The sequence below is a fragment of the Diadema setosum genome, chromosome 22 (genome assembly GCF_964275005.1).
Source record: "Diadema setosum chromosome 22, eeDiaSeto1, whole genome shotgun sequence".
Classification (NCBI taxonomy): domain Eukaryota; kingdom Metazoa; phylum Echinodermata; class Echinoidea; order Diadematoida; family Diadematidae; genus Diadema; species Diadema setosum.
Genome location: NC_092706.1, coordinates 5,658,440 through 5,672,127, shown reverse-complemented (window position 1 = coordinate 5,672,127; position 13,688 = coordinate 5,658,440). Strand labels below are relative to the sequence as shown.

Below are 13,688 nucleotides of genomic sequence, written 5' to 3'. Positions count from 1 at the left end.
GGATAGTTGGGTTTTTTAAAAATCATGAGACAGAAAGTAACATTTACTTTGCTGGCATGGAACTAGTTGTTAATTCCATATAGACGAAATGCATTTAGACTGTCTGAAGCTATAGAGTAGATCTATAGACCACTTGACCATTAGACATCGGACCAAGGCAAGTGGTGTTAGTCTACTCTGCAAGATCTATTCTATTCTACTTTCCATAAGCGCAATAGATTCATGAGATTTCAAGATTCAGACATAATATGTACGTACATATATGGAGCACTTTCATCCCTGATGAAGGGGGAGGCCCCTGAAAATTCGGATTTTGAATTAAAATCAAGGCAATTGGCATTCAATGCATTCCTCTATTGAGACATTATTATGATTTGCTTTTTTTTAGTACTGCCAATATGCGGAGCAAATGCAATGTTATGTACATATATGTATATAGATAATGATTCTATTTATTATAAAGTTATTATATATATAATATCAATTAGAATGACACCAAGAGAATAGTCGCAGTAAATTACCTCACATATTGATATATTATTATGGTTCATCGACAGTCAAGGATGGTGGGGGAAAGATCTGCAGATGAGATATGTTTGTAAGTGCAATGCACAAAAATTATAGAAGTCCACTGAGTAAAGAAACAATAATGATATGGTAATTTATGCGTCTTGTACAGATAAAACTACCACAGCACCATTACTTGGACATCTGAAAATGATGAAGAGTCTTCGCCCCCTTTTCGCTCTTTTCTTGGTCGTCGTTCAGCTGGGGATGACCGTTGCCAATCCGAGTGTCGAACTCACTGCAGGGACCACGCCTAACATCACAGGTATCCTCTTCGGACGATGTCAGGAGTACAAAGAATGTCTCCGGGGAGAACCATGCCTACCATATTAGTAAGTTAGGCACTTCGGGGTTTCTCTTCTTTTTTTTTTCACACCATAACAGAGGGAAGTTTAAGATGATACAAAGCGGATGTATTTATTCATATCTGCATTATACATAATACATGACATCAATAAGAATGAAGACATGCTCATGAAATGAAGGTCCTGTCGCAGCACTTTTGAAGTCACACAAATAAAAATCCTATTGGGATGGATGCTAAGAGGTCGCAGAACGGGAGGAGGCCTGCAGGAACCCCTCCCACCCCACCCCAACCCCAAGCACACACACGCTTGGCTTTAAAAAAAAAAAGAAGAAGAAAACTCGAAAAAATTAAAACCCATGACTTTAGAGGGCTCCACCCCAAATTTCTTCCCGTCAAACATCCCCTAAGTTTTTGTTAGTCTTTCGTTACTTTGCAACATATGCTGATACTTAAAGGCTTATTTACCATTTGCAGATGAAACAAAAACCCAGCATTAGTGCTTTAAAATAGTTTTAGAATGTGAGTTAGGGATAGAAACAACCACTGTAAAAATTGAATCCGTATAATCGATGTTAAGTTTTGTTAAATACACAAAATGTGAACGCTAGATATAACAAAAATGTTTCCAGACTAAACCGTCAACAGTTACGGTTTATTTAGAAAAATACTGATATCTCCGTATATTTTAGGCTTTATTGAGAAAATTTTATATGGTAGGATGTTTTGTGATACAACAGACCTACACATGATCATGCATCAAATGTGATATCTTGAAAATTTCTTAAATCACTGCTCCCAAAGTTAAACAGAGACCTTTGATATTACATGGTAACTGTATCCATTGTACAGGCATTAAATACCAAACCTATTAGCAGAAAAAAAAAATCAGTACAAATGAATAGGTTAATAAATAGCGTGATGAATACAATCACGGAACAAAATAGAGAGAGAGCAAAACTCAGAAATCTGAGCAAGGGGTTACCAAATGAAGGTTGTAATGATTTTCAATAGTAGAAGAATATATAGTTGTAGCATCATTATCATTGCTAATCATAATACTATCATTGTCACCAATATTGCGATGAAGTTATCGTAATTTTCATACCAAGCTTGGAAACAAAGAGAAGAAAAATCTTATATCACCATGATCACAGTGAAATCTAATCTAGAAGAGCGTTTGTAATTCATCTGAGCTTATTTCATTCTCTTTCCTATTTTTAAGAATAAAGAAACAACAAATATGCGTAATGAAACCCAATCATGTGGACCTTCTTTTTCCTCTTCCTCCTTCTCCCTCCTCCTCCTCCTCCTTCTTCTTCTTCTGCTTCTTCTTCTTCTACTTCTTCATTATCATCATCATCATCATCATCATCATCATCATCATCATCATAATCATCAACAATTTCATCACCATCATGATCATATTCATAATCGTCTTTTTCTTCTTCTGGTCACTCCCCAGTCGTAACTTGAAATGTGAGTCCATCGTGAACTCGTTCATGAGTGCCATCCGAAGCGTGGACCCATGTGCAACACCACCTGATGCTTTCGACGCGTTCTTGAACATGGCTCCTCCCCAAACAAGGAGAGACAAAGTGAGTCAAGGAATCGAGATGAGAAGTTACAAGTCTGATGGTTGGCAGAATTCATGCATTATTACAGGCTTCGGTCTATATACGACGAGCGCATGGCGGGTTGTGGAAATTTGTTAATTGGTACACGTCACGAGACTGACACCCACGAGTCACACAGCCCACGAGTCATACAGCTCAAAAGTCATACAGCCCATGAGTTATACAGCTCACGAGTCATTCAGCCCATGAGTTCGACACCAAGCCAACAAGGCCCACGAGACCGACACATTATAAGCCCGGTGTTGTATCTGTCGAACTCGTGGGATGTTTTTACCTAGTGTCGAACTCATGGGCTTTATTTGCCTATGTCGAACTCTTGGACTGTGTGACTCGTGAGCTGTATGAATCGTGGGTGTCGGTCTTGTGGGATGACTCCGTTGAATCTTGCCCATTAGAGACGAAACGACGACTTCTCAAAACCATTTAGGGCTCTTTGTTTATGATCAGAGGATAAAAAGACAACTTCTTACAACTTGCAAACGCCTAATAGGCGCCATAGTAAGTGTAGATAAAGGCGCCTTTGTGCATCCTCGTCCTATAGACAAGACGACTAGGTGTCTCAGGCTGCAAGCATAAGACATAATTAAGGAGTCTCAAAAAGAGAGTGGCTGAGGCACTTCCGTATAATTTGGTCTTGTTTTTAAAAACAGCTTGCTTAATCAAAGCTGATATGGCAACAGAAAGGCATAATCATATCTATACCTTCTGTCTCTCTTATTTCCTTCTGTCTCTCTCATAATTTTATTATACGAGTCAGCTGAACTACAAGTCAACATTTGACGATGTGTAATAAATGAGGCAAAGTATACTTTCGATGTCATGTCATAATGTTAACTTCAATCTTTTAATATTTTTTTCCTCTCCTGCGCAGGCAAGATGACATGACGCCGTATTATATTGTGCGGGGTTAGATCGAAGTGGAAGGAGTGTGCGCATAATGTGTTTCACACTGGAGACTGAGACATGCTCTAATGTTTGACTGAGCTCACTTTGGCATTGAATGACAACCACAAAAGAAATAATGACAGTTGGTATTAAAGGGATCGTATAGTTTTGGTTGAGACCTAATTTCAGGTTTCTAACATTTTTGGTGAGATAATGAAAAACCTCTTATGAAATATGAAAGAGCATGTAATTCCCTGAGGAATTCAATGTTTATTTGATGAAAATTGGTTTTGAAATAGCTGAGATATCCAAAACAGACGATTCTAAAAAAAGTGTGGGCCCCACACTTTTTACGATCGCCTTGTTTTACTTTGTTTTTGGATGTTTCAGTCATTCCAAACCCAATTTTCATCAAATAAACTTTGAATTCCTCTTAGAATGGTATGCTCTGTACTAATTAGGTATCTCGCAAAAAGTTAAAAGCCCAATTCTCATCTCCACCAATACTGTACCATCCCTTTAATGACAAAAATGCAATCGGTGGGGGGGGGGGGGATCAGCAAGCATTTTTTTTTCTAAAAATTCTGGAAAACGAAAGTGTGCAACTGTATGCGGTTAGAGGAGTTTGTGTTTAGCAATATAGAGTTGAGACCTACCCATGTTTCCGACTTTGATAAATGTTCTGTGTAAACAGGAAAAGTCTTGCTGGGAGCAGGTGTGCATGGCTGATGGGTTTTAGATTACAGTGTCACTCCATATTCCAGTTTATTTGAATAAATAGATTTAGTAAAATCAAACAAACAGCGTGGTTGAATTTTCGATAAAGTAGGGTACTGAAAGAGACGAAGCTTATAGGATTTAGTTTAAGTTTTCACACGTTTTTCAGAAAATAGTGATAAATAGTGATGTTGACTCCAACCACGTATGCAAAATCAGATGAAGTATTGATGTCACAGTACCTTCACTAAATATAAGTTTTTGAAATTATGCTGTATAGAAGTAATCTTTTGCGTGAAGTCTTGGTATATAGTATAATTAGCAACGATGACTTTGGGGGATAAGGACTTGCTCGATGTTGAGTCCTGAAATTAACCAAAATTTTGACTTAAGATGTAGACTCAAATGTCGATGAAAGATATCGCATGTGACAATATTATTGCCATCTCATCGACTTTGCATAGAATGCTTTTAACCAATACCACTGCTTTGTGAAAATATATATAAAAAGATTAAAAGGTTGTCACTTTCACGATTTTGTCCCACAAGACAAAAAAAAAAAACAAACAAACAAACAAACAGAACAAAACACCACAAAACAAAACGGACAGCCTTCTGTAAGATTTGATATAGAGAAAAAGGAGTGAAGCTTTGCTATAATTTGCCCTGTATATAATCCAGTGATAAAGATCATTCGTTTAATGCCACACATCGTGATACTTGGTATGGGCTATTTAAAAAATGACTTGTAAAACCGAGTCAATCTATTACATGCCTTACGAAGGTATGCTATTATAGCGAAAGTGCAAGTGTATGACATGGTATGATATAATATTTCCGTTTCCTTTCCTTTGTTTAGCTGTAAACATTCTCAATCTCCATAATGTATACGGTAACAGGATGAGACCCCAAACAATTTCCGTTACGAATGTGCCGCGCTCTCCAATATAAAAGGAGCATGAAAACCAATTGTGTATGTGATTAAGGGGAATGTAGAAACATTAGTAGAACACAACAGCGAAGTTTAAGGAAGTACGTACAATCCGTCAAAAAGCTGTAAAATTCTAATTCATCGCTATGAGAAGACCACAACTCTTTGTGACGTCATGTATGGAAAATAACATAAGGGAAACATAAAGAAAATATCAACTTTTTTCATATTCCTGGCACACTAAATGACCACAATAATTACCTCTTTCAGTAAGCAGGATGAATGATATATTTCCCTCAACATGTGTCAGTAACAAGTCGAATGTTTACGTCGATGTAGGGCAATTTTGTCGATCAGGTGCAAGTCGAGGGAACGAGCTGTATCTTTCATGAATATGAAATGTTGTGGATTTCTCCTTATTTTCTTTATAGAGTTGCATATATTATTAGCTCCACGAACGTTTTAAGTAGTCTTCTCATCCAGTGATGGCTTCAACGAATCTTTAAAAGTTCATAATTTTCAACGGTTGTCCGAAACTCCCCAAACTTTGTGGACGTGTTATGATATTGTTACATGCATTCAATCCACATGTAAATTCGACTTCAATTTCCCTGCTGTGAAGGCTGCTTGATTACATGATCTATAGGGGATGTGGGATGAATAGAACTAGAATGACATACACTAAAACACAAAGGAAACATATAGATACTATTATAGACTAAAACTATATAAATCTCAGCAAGACTGTGATTTCATTAACGTATTCACGTGTATATACACTATTCACGATCACTGGTTAAAAAATAGGAAGACCTCGTAACACACTGATGCATGATCACAGTTTGTTTACGAACTATTGTTGTTCGAGGTGCCTGTTTCTCAGAGTACAGAAGCTGATGTAAGCATCGCTCGAATAGAAGCTTACGATTTGGCTTTGAAAACGAATAACATGAAGATGGTAATTATTTCATTTGAGGGTAACATACAGACGGCGAGGTAATTTACTAGAATTGTCTATATGATCACAGATAATTCCTATCGAGAACATGGAGAAGGACGTCGAAACAATGGCGATGGTGACTCGTCGCTTTAGGAAAGTCATTATGATTACAAGTCATTCGTGACCGATGCGTTTATGCGGTTTAATACATTTTTTTTTTACTATATTAAATGAAAACAACAACTTCCACCTGCTATGTGAAACCAACGGTGATATCAACTGGATTGAATAGGCACGTATGCCGGAAGTGTGCTATATAGCCTACTAGCAAGGCTACACTTCTCACTAATTTAATTGCCTTCTTACCGACCCTCATTGGCTTTCAGGGGTATATAAATACAGGAATCAACATGCCTATACAGCGCGTAATTGCAGGCCGAGTATGAACGTACTTCAAAGTCTATTGTATGCATTTTTAACAGTTTAAGAGCGGAAACGTAAGGTGAAATTACTTTGTCATGATGTTTATAATGACTTTTTGATTTTATCAATGTTTTGAAGTCCTTTATGCTTTGGTATACCAGCAAATAGGAGATTTGTGAGAGAGTGAAATCGTCTCTTCTGATTTTCGAGTTATGTGAAAGTGCGCAAAAGTAAAATGTATAATTCCGCTGCGTTCTTATTTTATTTCGAATTTTCCTGGAGACTTTCACTTGTTTTTAAGACGATGTCTCACAGCATATTTATCAAAATCATGTTAAGGAACAACAGTGTATCATCGTCATCAATGATGATGGTAATCATAATCTATTTATCATAATATCATAACACCATTGCATTTCAATCTATTCGGGTATTTGCAGGTAAAGTGAGGTAGAAAATGATTTGTAACAACAATGATTTGTTTCTTGGTTTCTTAGTCATTAATACTATTTTATATTTATTCTCCTTTTGATATTATGACGTATGTTCTGTTTTTTTTTTATTCTTAACATTAAAGATGTTTTGATTTGTTTTGTTGTTTTTGTTTGTTGTTTGTTTGTTTGTTTTTCTACATCTGGCAGACAACTTTCTGGTCTGGTGTTTTGGGCGCCAACATTCCTCAAGACGTCGCTCAGGTGACGTCAGAGCACACGGTACTGGAGGAGACTCTACCAGGCTACATGGCGGGTAACCTCACGTGGTGCGGCTCGGCAGACGACTCGAGTTCGGCGGGACTCAACTTTACCGCCTGCCCAAAGTGGGGAGACAGGAACTGCCCAAATCACACCATGGCTGCCTTCTGGGGCAGCGCTTCTCAGAGAGTGAGTTCTGTTGTTGTTGTTATCTTGATTTTTAAGGCGCGTGTCATTTAGTTGTGAATACTTATGCCTAATACATACTAAAAAAATATAAACTGGTATCTTGCTTTCATTTTTTTTTAAATCAAATCAACAAGGGAGAAAAAAAAAGTAACGCTAATACATTAGCCTTTGGTCAAGTCCCTCTCGCTGTATGATGGCTATAACGAGCGAGCGAAGCGAGCCCAGCCGAGCGCGACCGCGCGAGGGCCTTTTGAGATCTGATTCACACATTAATATTCATGACACATATAATGAACCCTACTGAATAGTCATATTAACGGTTCTAGTCGACCAATGGAATGGCGAGCTCCCCACATCCTCCGTGCTGTTCACATGTATCCCTCCACCAGTGGAGGTCAGTGGCATGCATTCGCCGTATGCAAATTAGGCTCGGGCAGACAAACATGCAGATTGGTCGATTTTTGCTCCCCGATTAGGAGAGCAAAAATGGGTAATTCAAAGGACAAACATAAAGATGCGAATCAGTTCTCAAAAGGCCCTGGCGCTTTCCAACTCGGTTGAGCTTGCTTCGTTCGCCCCCATTCGCTCACCACCACATAGCCAGAGGGCCTTTGTAGCAAAAGACTACGAATACATAGGCTTACACACAACTAAAAAAAGTACGTCCTCTGTGATCAAATTAGTGTAACATTTGAACAAAAAAGGGGGTTGAGCAAAATGATTTGACAGGATTCTTTCTACAGTTACTGATTGACTTTTGTGGGAAAATGAGAGTGATCTCATCGGTCATGTATGAGTGAGCACACATTAAAAACTAAAGGGCCCGAATTCACGAAGGTGGTACATTTAATGAAACCATGGTTTAAACCATGGAAAAAAACCATGGAGCGCCGACTGTCGCACGGAATATTTCGTTACGAAATTGGTCATTTCGTCGGCAAAATGACCGTTTCGTTAACGAAATTATCATTTCTTGGACGAAATGCTCATTTAGTTACAAAATGTTGTCATTTCGTTAAAAAATAATCATTTCATCGACGAAATGACTGATTTCGTAACGAAATATTTCATGCGACACTTGGCGCTCCATGGTTTTTGTCCATGGTTTAAACCATGGTTTCATTTGTACCACCTTCGTGAATTCGGGTCAAGGGGTCACTTTTTAAAAGTCACAAAAGTTGTTTTCGAGTTGTCTGTGAAGCATTCCGCCTCTGGCGCGTGCTTGAATGCTGTAGGTCTCATTAATTATGATTTGGTGTCATGACAAGGTATTCTCGCGTTGCAGAATTATTGCGCGAAACGTCGGGGGATTCCACCACTGACCTTTGACATCCCAACAATCCTCCACCCCACCCCCCCCCCCCGAAATCGTTCCGCGGTCCCTGTGTTGGTTCTTGTATCCCATGTCAATTATATTTCAGTACACGGAATGGATTTTGCAGTTTTAGTATATAGGGTCGAACTTAGCCGTTTTCCCTTAATTTGTGATCAGCTAACGGTTGAAGAAAAAAGAAAAACGTGAAAAGTGTCAGGATAGGTATGAGGTGGTCAAACAACGTATGATAACAGTGCTCATGCATACATTAGAAACAGAATGTGTCATGAATCCCCAAATTCTCAAAATGTGTTCATTTGAGGGAGATGATACTGCTTTACTTGACAGGAAACAGTGGCGGATCCAGGGGGAGCCATTGATTTTTCTTGAAATAAAAGAAATAAAAAATGATACATTTTTTATTGTAGGGTCACCAGAAAATTGCGCCGAAACTTTTTTTTTTTTTTTTTTTTTTTGCGTGTCAGCCGATGAAACTCGGAAAACCCGAAAGTGGCGCCAGAAATATTTTTTTTTGTCCCCCCCCCCCCTCCTACGGAATAACTGTATCCGCCCCTGGAAAAAAACCTGCGAGTATTGATTATTTCACCATGTAAGGACCGGCGATGTCTTGCACATTATTTTTCGGATATCGTTTATGGCAAGTGAATGATTTCCTGTACCATCTCACATTTCCTTATTTTGTTGATGTTTTGTTTTCATCATTATTGTCCTTTTTTTTTTGGCAGCTGGCGACTCAGGCCGAAGGACAAGTATTTATCGTCTTGAACGCTCAACGCAAGGGAGGAGCATTCAACCTCAGCAGGTAACAATTTAGTTTACATTATAGCGCCCTCACGAACTTGTTGTTGACTTGCGATGTACGAGGTTCTATGATTTGAGCTCGGAAGTGCCAAAGTAGAATGCAACATACAAAGCGCTCGAACTTTAATTTTGTTTGTTTGTTGTTGGCAGTTTTGTTGTTGTTGTTGCTGTTGTTGTTGTTGTTGTTGTTGTTGTTGTTGCTGCTGCAGTTTTGTCTTTGTCTTTTCACGATCACATCAACCGCAGGGATTTAACTGTTCTTTAACATGGTTTCTGTCTTCCAGGCGTAAATTATGTCACTGTGTTTGATATATACGTGTATAGGCCTATAATAGATGATGATCGATGAGGAAGGATCATCTGTTAGAAGGGAATATGATCAGCATTAAGAGGACTTTTAAGAGGAGGGAAATACTGGAAGAAACCATGTTAGTTGGTTTGTTGATTTATCTGTTTGTTTGAATGCCCATGATTGTTATGTGTTATATACCTTTTGCAGGACATCAGTTTATTATGAATTGTGATATTCTTCCGCTAAGATTAATGATGGAGTAAATTACCAGAGTTGGGTACAATCAATGCCCTATTTTTCCTAGTGATCTGCAATGTAGTGACGCGTTTCCCCAGCCCCAGACGCGTTTCGTTCAATTTTTGTAAAATCATTTTGTGTGTGTGTGATGCAGCGTATTCGCAAGGCTTGAGGCGCCCAATCTTAACACGGATAAAGTGACGAGCGTTATGATCTACCTCATCCCAGACTTCACGCTGCGAATTCCGAACAACCAGTAAGTAATTAATTAGCTGCAGCAGACTCCCGTAATAACGAAGTCCTCGGAACCGGCAGTTTTATATCTATATCTATATCTATCTATCTATCTATCTATCTTTATCTATATTCATTTCATATCGTTCAAGTAATTCAATTTTGCTTATTTATATTATTTTTAATGATTTCATTGCAATCGTAACCGCTGGTATTGTTTATTTTATAACATACTGCTTCTACTGTCCTATTAATTTCACTGCCGTGCATGCCAATGTATGTCACAATATTGCTGTTCTGTTGCATTGAAAATGGTCACCTTATGTCATGTTCCTGTTTATTTTCCTTTTTGGGTTTCTTGTGGCTTTCTTTTATTTGCCTTGTTTTTTGCCTTATTCTGTTCAAGTGTTTGCAAATTGGTTGCTTTTTTTGTTTACGTCCCTAGCCCTTGAAAAAGACCTGTAACAGGGTCGAAAGCTTGGGAGCAATAAAAGGCAAAGTGAACTATACTGCAACGTCAGCTAGCAGCCCTTCTTCCTTCGTCACAACTATACTTAAAATGAGGCACTCATCACTTAGGCCGAGCCCACCTCATGTTGTATATAAATAAATATATATATATATATATATATATATATATATATGTACATAGGAAGTAAAATAGGCGGTTATCGCTGCGAGTCAGACTTTCTTTCAATTAACTTTCGCCATTAATGTCTTCTGCTTCATATTCATTTGTCTGTACACACAGAATGATAAAGAACAATTTTAGTTAACCTAATAGGAGGTTATACCCGACAGAAGTAAAGGGCATAGGACTTAAATGAAATAATAAGCTAGGGAGTATGTACAGTAATTGGAGTAAGAAAAATGTGCGGAAATCAATAAACCTGAATATAGTAGAGTGTGTTTGTGGATACCTGGTCGGCTGACTTACGCTTCGTATTGGGTAGTATGACCAGCATTGTTATCGTATACTTATCATTAACACTATTCTTTTTATGTCGTTTGCAATATCAATGAATTTTGATCTCCCACACCTAGTGTCTTTTATTTAAGTTTCATTCAATTTCATTTATTTCATTTTCATTCTCATTTTTCTTCCAACAACATAGAGTAAATCCGGAATTACATCATAAGCATTGTATACATTATTATAGTGTGCGAAAAATAAACAGATCAACAAATAGAGATATGCATACATACCGGAAGATACTAAGTTATGTTTAGAGGGGAAAGAGAACTGAGAGGTCCACTAAAAATCAATGCTTGTAGATTGTGAACTACTCAAGAGTTTCTTCAAAAATACTTACTGTCATTATTACAAACATTAATTTAATACAAAAATAATTAAGACAGAATGGAACAAACAGCAGAGACACATCAACGTGACATGACTAAACTGAGGGGATATGATTGAAAGGAATGGGGGGGGGGTGGGAGGCGATAGAATAATATTAACATTAATGATAATAATAATAATAATAATAATAATAATGGTAATAATAATAATGTCTTATTTACCCCGGGTAGCCTCTTCAGTGTTACCGCTGCTCTACCAGAGGGCCCTGCTATTATTATTACCCTAGCATTACCAGGTACCCATTTATACACCTGGGTCGAGAGGGACATAGTGGGTAAAAACATCTTGTCCAAGGACGTAAGCACTGGGCGGGATTCGAACTCCGGTCCTCCGATCGGGAGTCGGGAATCTTATCCACTACTCAGTATGCCACAGCGCCCCCACCAAGAAAACAAAGGTTGGAGGCAATCCATATGAACTCAAAGTCAATGAAATTATACTGTTGTTATACTGTTGTGAATTACCCATGGATTCCTTCACAATTTCTGTTACCAGATCTCGCGAAACGTGTGAGGATGGTTCTGTGCTCGCCTTGCGTAAACAGCTCACCTCGATGAACTTCAGCGAATCCTGTGACGAAGACCCGACGTAAGTATTCACGCAATCCCAGCTTCGTAAAAAAAAAAAGAGGAATTCTATTTTTCTTACTCTCATCCAACGTCAACCTACATCACTCGATGACAGATGATGTTATGAAATACATAATATTTTGATGTTATGACTCTCATGACACTCTTAATTCTCAAACTCAAGCTAATGTGGCCTATAAAACAATGCAAACCTATGAATATATAATAGAGTTTGCATATTTTGTGTTTTCGAACCATTGTTTGGTTGTCGCTGTTGCTTTTTTTTTTTGTTTGTTGTTTTATAGATGATTGGGTAAACGGTAGGAGCCTATGGAGAGACGATGTAGAGGGTATTAGTACGTGATTTGGCTACTGGACCTACATTCTTTTGTTCTGCAGAATTGAAAGGAAACAGATTAATGAAACCAACAACAACATGATTGAATATGGTTAACTCACTATTCTCGGAAATAAATGCGTTAAGCTTCTACGTGCGATTTAGGCAATGAGTGTCCGAAAAAAAAGAGGGGGGGGGTTTATGTGTATAATAAATATCATTAAGAAGGACACGAACGCTTCGAGAATTATAGAGGAAGACAGTGATGTGTTCGGGGTTTTTTCTGTTTTTTTTTTTCTGAGACTGCTGCAGTTTGCACTTTGCTGCCCTCAACGTTTGATAGTAAAAGTGGAATCACTGACGGCTCTCAGGTCTCATGCCTGTCTGTTTTCCGCAGCGAAACAAACTGAAACTTAAAAACTTCAAGAAAATAGCTTTTACTGAGTAAATCAGAGAAAAGTGTGCAAACACAAGATGTTTTTCGTGTTTGGCGCTCAGGCACGAGTATCTGTTCATCCGCACTCCCAAACTTTTCGAAGGAGATTCTTCAACGATCAAATTTCACCCAAGATGTTCGCAATTGACAAATACCCAGTGTTTTTGCTTTTGTTTTATATTCACGTCAAGAGCAAATATATATATATATTTCAAAACCTGTATATTAACGTCTTGTCATTTTTCGTTTTCCTTTAATTATCCGGGCTTCTTCCAGTCCCCATGTTTAAATTAAATTTGGCAAGGTCTCATTCATACCCATGATATAAAGCAAACGTTACTTCGACGCAGTTTCGATGATGTCATAATGGCAATGTATCACGTGAATTTATATATATGGAATATATATATATATATATATATATATATATATATATATATATATATATATATATATATATACATACATATATATATATAGTTATAAATCAATAAATATATAAATATATATTAGTGTTCTTCTTAATGATATAGGCATGTATAAAGCGTTTTATACATGCCATTTTAGGTTTTTATCATATAAATATATACATATATATATATATATATATATATATATATCATCGTTTATCATTTTCTTCTCCACAGTACCATTATGTGGTTACAGTGTGCCCGTTACCCATCCAGCCCATATTGTGGTCCATACAGCGGAGGATCATTCATTAAACCCTTACACATGGCGCTCCTAGTTCTACAGGTGACGCTGGTGACGATGTTGAGTGGTTGGAAAACATTTTAG

General features: G+C 37.7%; 1 protein-coding gene across 1 annotated transcript; it reads left to right on the top strand.

The window, feature by feature from the left end:
- Positions 1-717: 717 nt before the first annotated feature.
- Positions 718-13,688, top strand: LOC140245395 (ADP-ribosyl cyclase/cyclic ADP-ribose hydrolase-like). The gene is made up of 7 exons (XM_072324972.1): positions 718-899; positions 2,337-2,469; positions 7,046-7,285; positions 9,347-9,423; positions 10,106-10,207; positions 12,044-12,136; positions 13,538-13,688. Exons 1-7 carry the CDS (start codon positions 718-720, stop codon positions 13,686-13,688), a joined length of 978 nt encoding a protein of 325 aa, XP_072181073.1.